This window comes from Chelonia mydas, chromosome 14 (assembly GCF_015237465.2).
Source record: "Chelonia mydas isolate rCheMyd1 chromosome 14, rCheMyd1.pri.v2, whole genome shotgun sequence".
Taxonomy (NCBI): domain Eukaryota; kingdom Metazoa; phylum Chordata; order Testudines; family Cheloniidae; genus Chelonia; species Chelonia mydas.
The window spans coordinates 31,272,275-31,291,277 of NC_051254.2; the positions used below are offsets into that span (position 1 = coordinate 31,272,275).

The 19,003-nt window shown below is 55.0% G+C and overlaps 1 protein-coding gene across 2 annotated transcripts in view; it reads right to left on the minus strand.

Moving 5' to 3' along the window:
- Positions 1-19,003, minus strand: part of GABBR1 (gamma-aminobutyric acid type B receptor subunit 1) — a 61,459-nt gene that overhangs the window by 3,997 nt on the left and 38,459 nt on the right. Inside the window, exons 14-21 of one of the 2 annotated variants that reach the window (XM_037913500.2) lie at positions 15,768-15,831; positions 14,883-14,960; positions 13,400-13,550; positions 4,010-4,142; positions 3,334-3,450; positions 2,910-3,017; positions 1,164-1,257; positions 687-814 (exon numbers count right to left, since the gene is read on the minus strand). In XM_037913500.2, coding sequence (XP_037769428.1) covers positions 687-814; positions 1,164-1,257; positions 2,910-3,017; positions 3,334-3,450; positions 4,010-4,142; positions 13,400-13,550; positions 14,883-14,960; positions 15,768-15,831 — 873 coding nt within the window. Of the gene's footprint in view, positions 1-686; positions 815-1,163; positions 1,258-2,909; positions 3,018-3,333; positions 3,451-4,009; positions 4,143-13,399; positions 13,551-14,882; positions 14,964-15,767; positions 15,832-19,003 lie in introns of both variants that reach the window. The other variant, XM_037913499.2, reaches the window with a different exon arrangement.

The following is a 19,003-nucleotide window of genomic DNA, read 5'->3' on the forward strand; positions in this document are numbered from 1 at the left end:
GCAGTACAGCGGGGCGCACTCGCTGCCGTGATAGTGAGATGGGGGGGAAGTTTGGGGGGCACTGTGTCACAGCGAGGCACACTCACTCACCGCCGTGATGGTAAGGTTTTTGGGGGGGAAGTTTGCGGGGCAGTACAGCGGGGCGCACTCACCGCCGTGATGGTGAGGTGGGGGGGAAGTTTGGGGGGCAGTGGGGCACACTCACCGCCGTGATGGTGAGGTTCAGAGAGGGAAGTTTGGGGGGCAGTGGGTCACAGCGGGGCACCCTCACTCACCGCCGTGATGGTGAGGTTTGGGGGGGGAAGTTTGAGGGGCAGTACAGCAGGGCGCACTCACTCACCGCCGTGATGGTGAGGTTCAGAGGGGGAAGTTTGGGGGGCAGTGGGTCACAGCGGGGCACCCTCACTCACCGCCGTGATGGTGAGGTTTGGGGGGGGAAGTTTGAGGGGCAGTACAGCGAGGCGCACTCACTCACCGCTGTGATGGTGAGGTTTGAGGGGGGGGAAGTTTGGGGGGCAGTACAGCAGGGAGCCCCCAGCACTCCTTTACACCGCCGTGATGGTGAGGTGGGGGGGGGGTTTGGGGGGCAGTGGGTCACAGTGGGGCGCACCCACTCACCGCTGTGATGGTGAGGTGGGGGGGGGAGTTTGGGAGGCAGTGGGTCACAGCGGGGGGCACTCACTCACCGCCACGTTGTAGATGGCCATGCCCACAGCCCGGTGGTCATTTATCTTCTCGGTGGAGACGCTCTTGGTCTCGTAGGCCAGGAAGATGCCCAGCAGCAGCAGCAGTCCCTTGAACCCATAGAAAATCCCTGCGTGGGGCACAGGGGATGGGTCAGACCTGTTGGGAGGCTGGAGACGGGATGGGAACGCGAGAGACTGGGGGGGTGTGAGGGAGACCTGCAAAGGGAGGGATGAGGGTGGGAGAGGACAGGACAAGAGCGGCCCCCGCCCCAGGGGGCAGGCAGCTGTGGGTTGACTATCCCAGGATCACTCCCCGCAGACACTTCCCTCGCCACCGAGCCAGGGCCCCTCTCCCCCAAACACTGCCCATCCCCCACCTGAATCTGGGCCCCTCTCCCCCACCAAGTCAGCAACCCTCCCCACAGATACTGCCCATCCCCCTGCCCCCCACTGCCTGTGCCCAGTGCCCCTGCTTACCCAGCCAAGTGTTCATCTTGGTGGAGCTGCAGTGCTCCAGTTGGGGCAGGATCGAGACGTCAATGTCGGTTTTCGGTTCCTCTTTGGTGAATTCCTACAGCAATGGATGGCAGAGGGGTGAACGCTGGGGGGCAGGTCAGAGCCCCCAGTCAGGGCCCCCAGGGTTGCGAGCTTCCCCACCATGCGCTCCCAACACGGGGAACCCGGGGCTGTGAGCTTCCCCGATGCACGTCCCCGACATGGGGATTCCGGGGCCATGAACTTCCCCACCACGCGCCCCCGACACAGGGATCCTGGGGCCACGAACTTCCCCGCCACATGCCTCTGACACGGGGATCCCGGGGCCGCAAGCTTCCCTGACGCACGCCCCAGACATGGGGACCCGGGGGCCACGAGCTTCATAGAATCATAGAATATCAGGGTTGGAAGGGACCTCAGGAGGTCATCTAGTCCAACCCCCTGCTCAAAGCAGGACCAATCCCAACTAAATCATCCCAGCTAGGGCTTTGTCAAGCTTGACCTTAAAAACTTCTAGGGAAGGAGATTCTACCACCTCCCTAGGTAACGCATTCCAGTCTTTCACCACCCTCCTAGTGAAAAAGTTTTTCCTAATATCCAACTTAAATCTCCCCCACTGCAACTTGAGACCATTACTCCTTGTTCTGTCATCTGCTACCACTGAGAATAGTCTAGAGCCATCCTCTTTGGAACCCCCTTTCAGGTAGTTGAAAGCAGCTATCAAATCCCCCCTCATTCTTCTCTTCTGAAGACTAAACATCCCCAGTTCCCTCAGCCTCTCCTCATAAGTCATGTGTTCCAGTCCCCTAATCATTTTTGTTGCCCTCCGTTGGACTCTTTCCAATTTTTCCACATCCTTCTTGTAGTGTGGGGCCCAAAACTGGACACAGTACTCCAGATGAGGCCTCACCAATGTCGAATAGAGGGGAACGATCACATCTCTCGATCTGCTGGCAATGCCCCTACTTATACATCCCAAAATGCCATTGGCCTTCTTGGCAACAAGGGCACACTGTTGACTCCTATCCAACTTCTCGTCCACTGTAACCCCTAGGTCCTTTTCTGCAGAACTGCTGCTGAGCCATTCGGTCCCTAGTCTGTAGCGGTGCATTGGATTCTTCCATCCTAAGTGCAGGACTCTGCACTTGTCCTTGTTGAACCTCATCAGATTTCTTTTGGCCCAATCCTCCAATTTGTCTAGGTCCCTCTGTATCCTATCCCTACCCTCCAGCGTATCTACCACTCCTCCCAGTTTAGTGTCATCTGCAAACTTGCAGAGGGTGCAATCCACACCATCCTCCAGATCATTAATGAAGATATTGAACAAAACCGGCCCCAGGACCGACCCCTGGGGCACTCCGCTAGATACCGGCTGCCAACTAGACATGGAGCCATTGATCACTACCCGTTGAGCCTGACAATCTAGCCAGCTTTCTATCCACTTTATAGTCCATTCATGCAGCCCATACTTCTTTAACTTGCTGGCAAGAATACTGTGGGAGACCGTGTCAAAAGCTTTGCTAAAGTCAAGGAACAACACGTCCACTGCTTTCCCTTCATCCACAGAGCCAGTTATCTCGTCATAGAAGGCAATTAGATTAGTCAGGCATGACTTGCCCTTGGTGAATCCATGCTGACTGTTCCTGATCACTTCCCCAATGTGTGCCCCTGACACAGGGCCCCCGGGGCTGCGAGCTTCCCCACAGCAGTGCCATGTCAGGGCTGTACCTCGATGGTGCGATGCAGCGGGTCGATGATTTGCCAGATGGCCAGCATGACCACGTCCAGCCCCACCAGCAGCCCCACAGTGGCATACAGCTTCCAGGGCTCCAGGGTCTGCCAACCATGCAGAGTTAGCGCTGCAGTCCAGTGCCCCCCAAAGTGCCTTCCAGCAACCCCTAGTGCCCCCACACTCTGCCCCCCCCAGCACCCCCGAGCAACCCTTAGCACTCCACACACTTCCCCCCAGCGCCTCCTAGCACCGCCCATAGTGCACCCCAGTGACCCCTAGCACTCCCAGCGCCTCCACACAGCACCTCCCAGTGCCCCCGCTCCACAGTGCCCCCAGCACCCCCAGCACCCCCTTACTCCACAGTGCCCCCCAACATAGCACCCCACTCCCTGCAGCCCAGCACCCCCAAGCGACCCTCACCTTGCGTCTCTCCTTCTTCTCCTCTTTCTTGGTGAAGACGGTGTGCACCCACCAGATCTTAGTGAACATGCTGCCATAGGCCAGGCTGAACCCCAGCCCCAGCAGCCAGAGCCGGGCCTGCCAGGAAGCAGAGACCAGAGTGAGAGCGCCCCCTGCTGGGCCCCCCTCTTCAGCCCTGCCCCTGCTGGACCCCCATCTTCAGCCCTGTCCCCGCGCCTGCTGGGCCCCGTCTTCAGCCCTGCCCCCTGCTGGACCTCCCATCTTCAGCCCTGCCCCCCCCCCGTGCCCTGCTGGGCCCATCTTCGGCCCTGCCCCCACCCCTGCTGGGCCCCCCATCTTCAGCCCTGCCTCCTGCTGGGGCTCCATCTTCAGCCCTGTTGGGCCCCCCATCTTGTGTTCTGCTCCACACCTTCAGCCCTGCCCCCTGCCGGGTCCCCGGTCTTCAGCCCTGCAACCCCCCCCCCGCGCCCTGCTGGGCCCGTCTTCAGCCCTGCCCCATGCCAGCACCCTCTGCCCTCTCCTGGGCCCCCCATCTTCAGCCATGCCCCCCAGCGCCCTGCCAGCACCCCAATTCTAGCCCTCCCTCCTCCCCATCGCTCTTTTCCCTCGTCCCCCCATTCTTGGTCCTGGGCCCTCCCCGCCCTGCTGCGCCCACAGCCCTAGTGCCCTGCCCCACCTGGCAGACAAAGGGGAAGAGCCCAGCCCCGATGTGGTAGCCATCCAGCCCCAGGGGGAAGACAGCCGCCAGCGCCAGCGTGCAGCCCACGGCCGTCATGTTGTTGAGATAGGGCTGGGAGTTCTGGATGTACCTGCAGAGCAGACACAGCCATCACCTGAGGGTGTCCCACAGGCCACCTCCCGCCCCCTACCCCAGAGATCAGCCCCTCCAGACGTAGCCATCACCTGGGGGGGTGCCCTGCAGCCCAGCTCCCGCCCCCCACCCCCAAGACCAGCCCCTCCAACACCTGGGAGCAGACCCAAAGCCTGGCTCCCCCTTCCTGCTCCCAAAGACCAGCCCCTGCAGACGCAGACATCACCTGGAGGGTGGGGGCCACAGCCCCAAGACAGGAGGGGTGGAGGATAGCCGTGGGGCAGGGGAGTGGAAGGCACTGACCGGACGTGCCCATTGTAGAGGCTGAAGGGCAGGCAGATGATGGTCAGCCTGATGCCCAGGCGGAGGGTGGGGGGTAAACATGGGGCAGGGAGGTGGAGGAGGGGGGCACTCACTGGACGTGCCTGTTGTAGGTGTAGAAGGACAGACAGACGATGCCCAGCAGGATGTCCAGGCCAGGGGGTGGGAGGTAGCCGTGGGGCTGGGGGCACTAGCTGCACATGCCCGTTGTAGATTTTGATGGCGAGGCACACGATGGACATCAAGATGCCCAAGCCGGGGGTGGTGGGAGGTAGCCGTGGGTCATGGGGCGGCACTGATGGGACATGCCCCTTGTAGGTATTGAAGACCAGGCAGAAGATGGCCAGCAGGGTGTCCAGATGCAGGGTGGGGGGTAGCCATGGGGCAGCGGGCTGGAGGAGGGGAGCACTAACCGGACGTGCCCGTTGTAGCTGTTGAAGGCCAGGCACACGATGGACATCAGGATGCCCAGGCTGCAGGGGAGTGGTGGGTAGCCATGGGTCATGGGCACCACTGATCGAAAGTGCCCCTTGTAGGTATTGAAAGCTAGGCAGATGGCCAGCAGGATGCCCAGGTGGGGGGGTGGGGGGGCGGGGGTAGGGGGATGGAGCACGGGGTGTGATGTTCTGTACCTTGTGGGAACACCCTAAACCTCCACGTTCATCCTTATAATATGACTGTGTGGTATCCAATGCAAAGTTTGCCATGTTGGGTGTCTTCAGAAGGCTCATGATGCACTGAGCATTGTTGTTATAGTGATGTTACAGTAATGTTATAGGTTATAATTTCATGTATATAGTTATGAGGTTGAAAGTGGGTCCTCATGGCCTAAAATAAGCCCAGGCAAAAACTCTCCAAGAGCAGAGAGGCAGTTCACACCTCATCAGGGCACATATGGGACAAACCCAGCCCAGACTCACAGGAACAAAGGACTAGGCAGCAACAAAAGGATCTGTTGGACTCTCTAGTGAGTCACTCCCCTTCCTTTGGTCAGTTTGGGATTGTGATGAGGTAAAGCTCACCTGACTCTGAAGGGGGGGGGCACAAAGCCAAGAGGGAAGAAAGAACAAGATAAAAGGAAGAGATGTTTGCCATGCTCTTCCTCTCTCTTCCACCTCCATCTACAGACATCACCACAAAGCGACTGAAGCGCTGATCAAAGGGGAGAGCCTGGCTGAAGGGCAGCCAGCCAGCCTGTGATGAGAAACATCTAAGTTTGTAAGGACACTGAAAGTGTTAAGATCAGCTTAGAATGCATTTTGCTTTTATTTCATTTGACCAAATCTGACTTGTTATGCTTTGACTTATAATAACGTAAAATTTACCTTCGTAGTTAATAAATCTGTTTGTTTATTCTACCTGAAACAGTGTGTTTGGTTTGAAGCATGTCAGAGACTCCCCTTGGGACAACAAGCCTGGTACATATCAATGTCTTTGTTAAACTGATGAACTCATATAAGTTTGCAGTGTCCAGCGGGCATAACTGACACTGCAAGACGGAGGTTCCTAGGACCATCGACATTGGCTAGTGTCATTCGGTTGCACAATCCAAGGAGCAGCTTACATGCCAGAGGTTGTGCGTGAACAGCCCAGGAGTGGGGGTTCTCACAGCAGAGCAGGGTAAGGCTGGCTCCTAGAGTCAAGGATCAGAGTGGCCTAGCAGATCACCGGTCCAGATAACACCAGAGGGGAATGTCACAGTGGCTCAGAGAGCAGGGTGTGTATGTGCAGCTTGTTACTCCAAGTGGAGTTTACACTTTAAGCACTGATATTTGTGATTTTAAGTGATTCTTCAGTGCAGTGGCTAAGAACAGTCAGGAGGACGTCACAGTTTTGTTATTTTCTGTTTATTTCGGGCGAGAGGAATAAGCACAAGAAAGCAGAAAAATGACTAGCAGTGAGGCAGCTACAAAACTAGAGCTGGCCAGACTGGAAGCTACAGAGAAGGAAAAGGACTGTGAGTTTCAAATGTGGCAGGCAGAAATGAGCTGCGGCCAGGGAAACTATGGAGGCAGAGGCAGCCAGGGAGGCAGCCAGAGAGGAGGCTGTACACAGAGGGGCTATGGGAAAGAAAGAGAAAGAGAGAGAAGAAAGAGAAAGAGAGCGGGGAGAAAAAGCAGAAAGAAAGGGAAAGAGAGAGAGAGCAAAAACACCAACTGGACTTGCTAGAGAAGCAGAACCAGAACCCCCTGACCCAAATGACTCCCATCACTCCAAAAATCCACAATTGGGAATACTTATGTCCTGCATACAGTGAGGAGGATGATATTGCTGAATATCTGACTACCTTTGAAAGGCTGTGTATAATACATGAAATCCCTGATGATAAGAGAGTTCCTACCCTGATTGCAAAATTAACTGGTAAATCTCAAAATGTATTCAATGGAATGCCTATTGAAGATGCCTTAGACTATTGTAAATGTAAAGATACTGTTTTGCGAAGTTTTTGTTAGTTCTGCTGTCCTCAACACAGAAACCCCCCAAGCAATTGAAACCTATCATATTGGTTTTGTGAGGTTAGCCTCTGCAGAACCAGATATGGAGCATGTTAAGGCTGTCCAAATTGATGGCAGGGAATACTTGGGGCAGAGGGATACAGGGGCCCAGATCTCTCTGGTTAAGCAGAGTGTGGTCCAGAAGGCCAGTATGTTGCCTGGACAAATGGCAGAGATTGTGGGGGTGGGCGAAAGCAGATTCCTCATACCACTAGCTAAAATCCATGTGGTGTGGGAAGGTTTGGAAAGTGTTTTGACTGGGGGGGGGGGGGGGGGGGGAATAGAACACCTCCTATTTGACCTGCTCCTTGGTAATGATTTTTTCCGTGTAGCTCAGGTTAAAGTATTTGCCTGCAGCAGGAGGGAGTTTTATGCTGGGATCCCCGAGGGAAAGGGTAAGGTCTCAGGAACTGCTGAGAGAATGGGAGAGAGTCTCCTTGATTCTTCTGCAGCAGGGAGAAGCCGCATGCTTCCAGGTGGGAGGGTGGTTGAGACTAACTCCTGCACTGCAGCTGGAGGCGACACCACATGAGGAAGGGATGGGGGTGTAATGCCCGCCAGAGAAATAACTGTCCAGGTTGTTAGCTGCCAGCAGGTTGTGGCTGAACCAGAGGCAAAACCGGCTCTAGGGAGCATAGAGCAATGTGTCCCAGAGGAGAGCCCAGAGAAGGAGAAGGGGATCTCAGAAACCACTGAGGTGGTGAGGGTTCCTGTGGCTTTGTAACACAGGGAAGCAGAGTGCTTCCAAGTATGGGGGGGCTGAGACTAGCTCCTTTCCAGCAGAAGGCAACATGCCCTCAGGCGCAGGAGAGGTGTTGTTGGTGATTAAGGAAACTGTCCCAGTGGTTAGCTGGCAGAGTTTTACAGCTGAACAAGAGCTAGAACCCTTCCTAGGGGGCACAGAGAAATGTGTCTGAGCAGGGGGCCCAGAGGAGGAAACTGGGGAAGGAATAGTGGGGGTACAGGAATGTCTCCTCACTAATCACTTGGGGCAGGATGCCCAGGACACTAGGAGGATGGCTGGGTCAGCATCTGTGCACCCAGGCACTCAGCCTGTGACCCAGGTTTTGAGAAGGACTGTGTCACTGACCTCCTGGAGGGGAGCCGTCACATAGGTGACTTCTCAGGGACAGAGAAAGGGGTGATGGAGGGTACCCCATTCCAGGTCCCAGTTTTTCAGGATGCTATTTCTGATCAGTTTTTGGAAAGTAACTGTCTCTCTTTACATCAAGATGCAGCTCCAACACCTGTGACAGCAGAGGAGTTGAGACCAGGAAATTGCCAGGTGGTAGTTTGTGAGAACACAAATGACCCAACTGATGGGGGTGGGGCATGCTCCCCCAGGCAGGTGAGACAGAAAGCAGTTATGGAAAAGCTGCTGGGAAAAGGTGCATCTGATCAAAGGGTAAACACCCCTCGCCCAGAGAGCCCAGATCACAGTCCTCTAGGGGGCAGGGAAGGACTCAGTGCTGGGAGGGGACACACAGGGTAAACCCAAAAGGCGAGCTGGATTTTCTGCATATGTACAGTCCTGGGGTTGGGAAACTGTTCCCCAAAGGGCCAGCCAATGTACAGGATCCCCCTTGGACCCTTACCTTGCCAGACCCTGAGATATCAAAATGCCAGAAACATGATTAAATTAAGAGCCCACATAGAGGGGAACACTGGAGGGAAAGAAAGGCTAGTGACTGATTACATGGAAGAGAGTCAAAGGACATCATGGGTAATGAATAAACTAACCTCAAACTACACTATCTGAACAGAGGGCGTGGTATCATAAAGATACTTGTAAACACACATCTGTGATAAAAAATTTGGTATTAATGTTACGTTTTGGGGATAAGAATTTTGACATGGATGTTAAACCTTATGAAGCTATTTTTCAGTTAATACCTGTAAACAGATTTAAAGCTTATCACAGCAGAAAAACCATAAAAAACCCTGGTTTTCTGTGTGTGAATGGGGAAACTGAGGCACGCTGGATGCCAAGAGAACTATAACACAAACTGCCTTCAAGCTAGTCAGTGACTAACCCTCTTGAAGTAAACTAAGGGCAGAGGTGTGATGTTCTGTACCTCGTGGGAACACCATACACCCCCATGTTCATCCTTATAATATGATTGTGTAGTATCTAATGCAAAGTTTGTCATGTTGGGTGTCTTCGGAAGGCTCATGATGCCCTGAGCATTGTTGTTATAGTGATGTTCTAGTAACTGTTACAGTAATATTATAGGGATGTTATAGGTTATAATGTCATGCATATAGTTATGAGGCTGAAAATATATCCTCATGGGTTAAAGCAAGCCCAGGCAAAAACTCCCCAAGAGCACAGGGGCAGTTCACACCTCATCAGGGCATGGATGGGACAAACCCAGCCCAGCCTCACAGGAACAAAGGACACTGGCCGAGGCAACAACAAAGGATCTGTTGGACTCTTGAGTGAGTCACCACTCTTCCTTTGGTCAGTTTGGGACTGCGATGAAGTAATGCTCACCTGACTCTGAAGGGAGGGGCAAAGCCAAGAGGGAAGAAAGAACATGATAAAAGGGAGAGACTTTGTCATGCTCTTCCTCTTTCTTCCACCTCCAGCTACAGACACCACACCAAGCGACTGAAGCGCTGATCAAAGGGGAGAACCTGGCTGAAGAGCAACCAGTCAGCCTGTGGTGAGAAGCATCTAAGTTTGTAAGGGTACTGAAAGTGTTAAGATCATCTTAGAATGCGTTTTGCTTTTATTTCATTTGACCAAATCTGACTTGTTATGCTTCGACTTATAATCACTTAAAATTTATCTTTGTAGTAAATAAATCTGTTTGTTTATTCTATCTGAAGCAGTGCATTTGGTTTGAAGCATGTCAGAGACTTCCCTTGGGATAACAAGCCTGGTACATATCAATTTCTTTGTTAAATTGATGAACTCATATAAGCTTGCAGCGTCCAGTGGGCATAACCGGACATGGCAAGACGGAGGTTCCTAGGGTTGTGTCTGGGACCAGAGATCATAGAATCATAGAACATCAGGGTTGGAAGGGACCTCAGGAGGTCATCTAGTCCAACCCCCTGCTCAAAGCAGGACCAATCCCCAACTAAATCATCCTAGCCAGGGCTTTATCAAGCCTGACCTGAAAAACCTCGAAGGAAGGAGATTCCACCACCTCCCTAGGTAACACATTCCAGTGCTTCACCACCCTCCTAGTGAAAAAGGTTTTCCTAATATCCAACCTAAATCTCCCCCACTGCAACTTGAGACCATTACTCCTTGTTCTGTCATCAGCTACCACTGAGAACAGTCTAGATCCATCCTCTTTGGAGCCCCCTTTCAGGTTGTTGAAAACAGCTATCAAATCCTCCCTCACTCTTCTCTTCTGCAGACTAAACAATCCCAATTCCCTCAGTTTCTCCTCATAAGTCATGTGTTCCAGTCCCCTAATCATTTTTGTTGCCCTCCGCTGGACTCTTTCCAGTTTTTCCATGTCCTTCTTGTAGTGTGGGTCCCAAAACTGGACACAGTACTCCAGATAAGGTCTCACCAATGTCGAATAGAGGGGAACGATCACATCCCTCGATCTGCTGGCAATGCCCCTACTTATACATCCCAAAATGCCATTGGCCTTCTTGACAACAAGGGCACACTGTTGACTCATATCCAGCTTCTCGTCCACTGTAACCCCTAGGTCCTTTTCTGCAGAACTGCTGCTGAGCCATTCGGTCCCTAGTCTGTAGCAGTGCATGGGATTCTTCCTTCCTAAGTGCAGGACTCTGCACTTGTCCTTGTTGAACCTCATCAGATTTCTTTTGGCCCAATCCTCCAATTTGTCTAGGTCCCTCTGTATCCTACCCCTACCCTCCAGTGTATCTACCACTCCTCCCAGTTTAGTGTCATCTGCAAACTTGCAGAGGGTGCAATCCACACCATCCTCCAGATCATTAATGAAGATATTGAACAAAACCGGCCCCAGGACTGACCTTTGGGGCACTCTGCTTGACACCGGCTGCCAACTAGACATGGAGCTATTGATCACTATCTGTTGAGCCTTACGATCTAGCCAGTTTTCTATCCACCTTATAGTCCATTCATCCAGCCCATATTTCTTTAACTTGCTGGCAAGAATACTGTGGGAGACCATATCAAAAGCTTTGCTAAAGTCAAGGAATAACACGTCCACTGCTTTCCCCTCAGAGCCAGTTATCTCGTCATAGAAGGCAATTAGATTAGTCAGGCATGATTTGCCCTTGGTGAATCCATGCTGACTGTTCCTGATCACTTTCCTCTCCTCGAAGTGCTTCAGAATTGATCCCCTGCGGACCTGCTCCATGATTTTTCCAGGGACTGAGGTAAGGCTGACTGGCCTGCAGTTCCCTGGATCCTCCTTCTGCCCTTTTTAGAAGATGGGCACTACATTAGCCTTTTCCCAGTCATACGGGACCTCCCCCCCTCACCATGAGCTTTCAAAGATATGGCCAATGGCTCTGCAATCACATTCGCCAACTCCTTTAGAACCCTTGGATGCAGTGCATCCGGCGTCATGGACTTGTGCTCGTTCAGCTTTTCTAAATAGTCCCGAACCACTTCTTTCTTCACAGAGGGCTGGTCGCCTCCTCCCCATGCTGTGCTGCCCAGTGCAGTAGTCTGGGAGCTGACCTTGCTCGTGAAGACAGAGGGGAAAAAAGCATTGAGTACATTAGCTTTTTCCACATCCTCGGTCACTAGGGTGCCTCCCCCATTCAGTAAGGGGCCCACACTTTCCTTGACTTTCTTCTTGTTGCCAACATACCTGAAGAACCCCTTCTTGTTACTCTTAACATCTCTTGCTAGCTGTAAATCCAAGTGTGATTTGTCCTTCCTGATTTCACTCCTGCATGCCTGAGCAATATTTTTATACACCTCCCTGGTCATTTGTCCAATCTTCCACTTCTTGTAAGCTTCTTCTTTGTGTTTAAGATCAGCAAGGATTTCACTGTTAAGCCAAGCTGGTCACCTGCCATACTTACTATTCTTTCTACACATCGGGATGGTTTGTTTCTGTAACCTCAATAAGGATTCTTTAAAATACAGCCAGCTCTCCTGGACTCCTTTCCCCTCATGTTATTCTCCCAGGGGATCTTGCCCATCAGTTCCCTGAGGGAGTCAAAGTCTGCTTTTCTGAAGTCCAGGGTCCCCGTATTCTGCTGCTCTCCTTTCTTCCTTTTGCCAGGATCATGAACTCAACCATCTCATGGTCACTGCCTCCCTGGTTCCCATCCACTTTTGCTTCCCCTACTAAATCTTCCCGGTTTGTGAGCAGCAGGTCAAGAAGAGCTCTGCCCCTAGATGGTTCCTCCAGCACTTGCACCAGGAAATTGTCCCCTACACTTTCCAAAAACTTTTTGGATTGTCTGTGCACTGCTGTATTGCTCTCCCAGCAGATATCAGAGTGATTGAAGTCTCCCATGAGAACCAGGGCCTGCGATCTAGTAACTTCCGTTAGTTGCCAGAAGAAAGCCTCGTCCACCTCATCCCCCTGGTCTGGTGGTCTATAGCAGACTCCCACCATGACATCACTCTTGTTGTTCACACGTCTAAACTTAATCCAGAGACTCTCAGGTTTCTCTGCAGTTTCATACCGGAGCTCTGAGGAGTCATACTGCTCTCTTACATACAATGCAACTCTCTACCTTTACTGCCCTGCCTGTCCTTCCTGAACAGTTTATATCCATCCATGACAGTACTCCAGTCATGTGAGTTATCCCACCAAGTCTCTGTTATTCCAATCACATCGTAATTCTTTGACTGTGCCAGGACTTCCAGTTTGCCCTGCTTGTTTCCCAGGTTTCTTGCATTTGTGTATAGGCACTTGAGATAACTCACTGATCGTCCCGCTTTCTCAGTATGAGGCAGGAGCCTTCCTCTCTCGCGCGCTCCTGCTCGTGCTTCCTCCTGGTATCCCAGTTCATTTGGGTGCACAATCCAAGGAGCAGCTTACATGCTAGAGGCTGTGTGTGAACAGCCCAGGAATGGGGGTCCTCACAGCAGAGCAGGGTAAGGCTGGCTCCCAGAGACAAGGATTGGAGTGACCTAGCAGATCACCAGTCCAGATAACACCAGAGAGGAAAGTCATAGGAGGGCATGGACCAGACATGCCCGTTGTAGATGCTGAAGGCCAGGCAGAAGATGCCCAGCAGGATGCCCAGGCTGGGGAGTGGGGGGTAGCCGTGGGGCAGGGGGTCGGGGGCCGCTGACTGGACGTGCCCATTGTAGGTGTTAAAGGCTAGGCAGACGATGGCCAGCAGGATGCCCAGTCCAGGGAGTGGGGGGGTAGCCATGGGGTAGGGATGTGGGGGGCACTGAATGGACGTGTCTGTTGTAGATGTTGAAGGCCAGGCAGACAATGGCCAGCAGGATGCCCAGGCTGGGAGAGGTGGGGGGTTGGCGTTGGGCAGGTGGGTGGGGGGCACTGACCGGACGTGCCCGTTGTAGATGTTGAAGGCCAGGCAGACAATGGCCAGCAGGATGCCCAGGCTCGCAAGCACCGACACTGAAATGAAGAGCTTCTGCGATAGGAAACGGAAGGTGGTGATCACCTTGGTGTAGTCAGCCGGGGGAGCATCCCCTGCAGCAAAGAGCACAGTAAGAGGTGGGGCTGACCTAAGCACAGCACCGCCCCCATGTCCCCCCAGCCCCGGAGGAGGGGAAGGCGCCTCAAGCGCCAGATCAGGCCCTGGCTCAAGGCAGGGGGAGGTTCATGCCCTCAGTGACCCACACAGTCCCAGCATCCAGACAAGCCCCCGAATCCACAGGGACCCATGTCTGTCTCCATCCCCACTGGGAGCAATTCCCAAAACCCCCGACGGCAGTGGGGCCAGATCCCTTGGTGACAGGAACCCCTGGGGGGAAGTTCCCACAATTCCCAGTGGCACGCAGGGCCAGAGACCCTGGTGACAAGAACCCCAGGGTGGCAGTTCCCACAATCCTTGGCAGTGGGCAGGACCAGAGACCCTGGCAACAAGAACCCCAAGGGGGCAGTTCCCACAACCCCTGGCGGCAGGAGGTGCCGGATGCCCAGGAACGGGAACACCAGGGGGGCGGTTCCCACAATCCCCAGCAGAAGGTGCCAGATGCCCAGGAACGGAAACCCCAGGGGGGCGGTCCCCACAATCCCCGGCAGCGGGAGGTGCTGGATGCCCAGGAACGGGAAGTCCATGGGAGCAGTTCCCACAATCTCTGGCAGCGGGAGGTGCTGGATGCCCAGGAACAGGAACTTCAGGGGGGGCGGTTCCCATAACCCCTGGCGGTGGGAGGTGCCGGATGCCAAGGAACAGGAACCCCAGGGGGGTGGTTCCCATAACCCCCGGCGGTGGGAGGTGCCAGATGCCAAGGAACAGGAACCCCAGGGAGGCGGTTCCCATAACTCCCAGCGGCGGGAGGTGCCGGACGCCAAGGAACAGGAACCCCAGGGGGGCGGTTCCCATAACCCCTGGCGGTGGGAGGTGCCGGATGCCAAGGAACAGGAACCCCAGGGGGGTGGTTCCCATAACCCCCGGCGGTGGGAGGTGCCAGATGCCAAGGCACAGGAACCCCAGGGAGGCGGTTCCCATAACTCCCAGCGGCGGGAGGTGCCGGACGCCAAGGAACAGGAACCCCAGGGAGGCGGTTCCCATAACTCCCAGCGGCGGGAGGTGCCGGACGCCAAGGAACAGGAACCCCAGGGGGGCGGTTCCCATAACCCCTGGCGGTGGGAGGTGCCGGATGCCAAGGAACAGGAACCCCAGGGGGGTGGTTCCCATAACCCCCGGCGGTGGGAGGTGCCAGATGCCAAGGAACAGGAACCCCAGGGGGGCGGTTCCCATAACTCCCAGCGGCGGGAGGTGCCGGACGCCAAAGAACAGGAACCCCAGGGGGGCGGTTCCCATAACCCCTGGCGGCGTGGGAAGCCCTGGCTCACCAATCCACTTGTCGTTGTTGTACCAGGACAGGTTGTCCTTGGTGCTGTCATAGTAGCCGATCTTCTTGTAGACCCCACCTGCTGGGAGAGGGGGATGGGTCAGACCAGGGGGACGAGCTCCAAGTGCACAGAGCTCCCCCCCGCCACCACCCAGTAGCGTAGCTAGCAGGGGAGCGGGGCGGGGGCTGCTCCCACACCGAGCAGAAGTGGCGCCTTTTTAATTCTTTGGCGCCTTTTCAATTTTGACTCACCCGGCGGCACTCCGGGTCTTCAGCAGCCCTTCGGCATCGGGTCCTTCACTCGCTCCGGCCTTCGGCGGCGTTGCGGTGGCGGAAGGGTCCTTCAGTGCCGAAGACCGGAGCGAGTGAAGGATCCGTCGGCGAAGTGCTGCTGAAGACCAAGAGAGCTGCCAGGCAGGAGGGTGGAGAGCGCTAGGCTGTCTGTCATCCTGGAACTAGGGGTTGTTGTGTAGTGTCCTGGGGTTGGCATGCCAGGACGTGCGAGAGAAAGGCATTGTTGTCTTGGGTGTCCTAGTGTAGTGTGGTGTGTTCAGGGGTTGTTGTGTGGTGTGGTGTGCTTGGGGGAGTGCTGTTGTGTTGTGCTGGGTGGTTGTGCTGTGCTGCGTGGTATGTGCGGGATTCATGTGTTGCTCTGTGGTGAATCCCTGTGTGGTGTGAGCAGAGGGCTGTTCTGTGGGGTGGGTTTGTTGTGTGTGTGGTGCTGTTTCATGGTGTGGTGTTGCGTTGTGCAGTGTGGAGGGTTGTTGTGCTGTGTGGTGTGTTGGGTGGGGTAGCTGTGCTATGTTGTGCAGGGGACTGTAGTGTTGTGGTGTTGCACAGTGATAGGGTTGTCGAGCTGTTGTGTGGGGCGGGGGTTGTCACTCACCCTGCAGCTGTTCAATGAGGGTCCAGGCCATGCGGGAGCCACTGGCGTCGAATACCACGTGACCCTGGCGGGGGAAATACACACAGACCCGCGTCACCAGGCGCTCCTTGCTGGCAGCAGCAGTAGGGCTGTCGCCTGGTGGGCAGCGCTCACTGACTGGGGACTGCCCTGCTGAGCTGGCAGCAATGTGCAGGGCGTGCTGTGCTGGGGGGCTGGGGAACCTGGGGGCCGGGGAGCAGGGACACTGGTTTCCTGGCATGGAGCTCAATGCCCACAGAGCCAGGCTGAGCCCTGGACCTACAGGCTGGGGGAGGGGACTAGGGCCTTGCTGGGGATGGGGGGCGCTAAAGAGAGTGCAGGGGTTAGGGATAGGGGTTAGGGGTGCAGGGAGTGGGGTCATGGAGTCGGTTAGAATTATGGGTGCAGGGAACGACATTAAGGTTGGGGGTGCAGGGTCAGGGTTGGGGTCACAGGATGTGAATTAGGGGTCACAGGGGTCACTCACTGACACCCCCTCGAAGGCGGAGGAGTAGAGGGCATGGTAGATCCTGTCGGTGATGGGGTAGGTGTTAGAGGCGCAGGATGGGGGTTGGGAGCGCGGGGTTGGGGTCAGAGAGCATGGGGGGGGTCACTCACCAACACCCCCTCAAGGGTGGAGGAGTTAGGGCGCAATAGATCTCAGTGATGGGGTGGGCGTTAGGGGTGCAGGATCAGATTCAGGGGGTGCAAGGTCGGGGGTGCAGGGTTGGGGGGCGAGGGGGTCACTCACCGGCACCCCCTCAAAGGCAGAGGAGTTGAGGGCACAGTAGATCTCGTCGGTGACAGGGTGGGTGTTAGGGGCGCAGGGTCAGGGACAGTGGGTGCAGAGTCAGGGTCAGAGGGTGCAGGGCAATATTCCCTCTAATTTCTGACAGGCCGTGTGTGCAAAAAATTTCTTCTGTGCAAATTTTTGTGCTTCTGTGCATACTTTTGTGCATGCAGTGTTTCACCGTGTGCGTGGAGTTTCGGATCTGTGTGCACGCGCACACGCGCACAGCTTAGAGGGGACAGTGGTGCAGAGTCAAGGGACACATGGTTGGTGGGGTCAGTCGTCGACACCCCCTCGATGGCGGAGCAGTTGAGGGCATGGTAGATCTCGTCAGTGATGGGGCAGGCAGTAGGGGGTGCAGGGTCGGGGGGGTGGGGTGTGAATTAGGGGGTGCAGGGGTCACTCACCGACACCCCCTCGGAGGCGGAGTTGAGGGTATGATAGATCTCGGTGCTGAGGTGGGCGTTAGGGGTGTAGGGTTGCAGTCAGGGTGCATGGGATTGGGGGTGCTGGGTTGTTACCGAGTGTGGGGGAGTCAGGGCCCTGCACCCCCCACTTCCTGCAATTCACCACGACTCTCAGCCACCCAGTAAAACAAAAGGTTTATTAGACGACAGGAACACAGTCCAAAACAGGGCTTGTAGGTACAGAAAACAGGGCCCCTCAGTCAACTCCCTCTTGAGGGGTGAGGAGCTCAGACCCAGGTTCTGGGCCTCCCACCATCTCCCCAGCCAGCTCCAAACTGAAACACCTTCCCGCTGTCTCCACCAGCCACACCCCCGGCCCGATCTCCAGCCTTTGTCCAGTTTCCGGGAAGAAGGTGTCACCTGGCCCCAACCACCTCTTGGGCTCAGGTTATGAAGGCAGCCACCATTCTTTACGTGCTGGCCGTCAAGTATCATCCCTCAGTGAAGTCACACCCTTATTTCCCATCACCATCGAGTATTGGTGCAGTACCCCAGGGAAACGGAGGCACGCCTTGTGTAAGCAGAAGATAGTAAATTAGTAAAACTCCCATGCAACATTACCAGGTTAATACTCCCCACTCCGTCACATCTCTCCCCCCTTCAAGACTGAACTGAGCGGGGTCACTCTAACCAGTGACCTGGGGAAGTTCAGGCCCCCCTCTCCGGGACAACACATCAGCTATCACGTTGGCACTCCCCTTCACATGGACCACCTCCATATCGTAATCCTGCAGGAAGAGGCTCCATCTCAGGAGCTTGGCATTGGCTCCTTTCATCAGGTGTAGCCAGGTCAAGGGAGACTGGTCAGTGTACACAGTGAAGTGTTGCCCAAATAGATATAGCTGTAGTTTCTTAAGGGCCCATACCATAGCCGGGCATTCCTTTTCTACGGCCGCATAGTTTTGCTCCCGAGGTAACAACTTCTGGCTCAGGTACACGATGGGATGTCTCTCCCCCTTTTCTTCCTCCTGCATTAACACTGCACCCAGCCCCATGTCTGAGGCGTCGGTGAACACCATAAAGGGCTTGTTAAAGTCTGGGTTTACCAGAACTGGGCCTCTGACCAGAGCCTCCTTCAGTGCACAGAGAGCCATCTGGCACTGCTCGGTCCAGACCACCTTGTCTGGCTTTTCCTTCTTGCATAGCTCAGTGATGGGGATGGCTATGGAGCTAAAGGGTGGCACAAACTTTCGATAATACCCAGCCATTCCAACAAAGGCCTGGACCTGCTTTTTGGTTTGGAGAACGGGCCAGTCTCTGATCGCCTCCACCGTTGCTGGTTCTAGCTTTAGGCAGCTGCTCCCCACCCAGTGGCCCAGGTAAGATACTTCGTCCATCCCCCCCTTGCACTTCTCAGCTTTTATGGTCAGGCCAGCCTCCTGGAGTCGGTCCAGCACTTGTTTAACCTGGGACACATGGTCCTCCCAGGTCTGGCTAAAGACGCAGATATCATCAATGTACGCCACAGCAAAACTCTCCATCCCCCTCAGCAGCTGACCCACCCGGCGCTGGAAGGTAGCAGATGCCCCCTTGAATCCGAAAGGCAGGGCCAGGAACTCATAGAGCCCTAGAGGTGTGATAAAGGCAGATTTCAGCCTGGCATCTGCATCCAGCGGCACTTGCCAGTAGCCCTTTGTAAGATCCACAGTGGTAAGGTAGTGAGCTCCTCCCAACTTGTCTAGGAGCTCGTCAGGCCTGGGCATGGGGTAGGCATCAGATACGGTGATGGCATTAAGCTTCCGATAGTCCACAGAACCGGATCGACTCATCCTTTTTGGGGACCAACACTACAGGAGAGGCCCAAGGGCTGGAAGATGGCTGGATCACCCCCAAAGCCAGCATGTCACTGACCTCTCTTTCCAGGTCCTGAGCAGTTTTGTGACTCGGAAAGGGGAGCATCCTATAGGAAGACGACCCTGTCTGCACCCGGTGGACAGTCAGATTAGTGCGTCCAGGCTGGT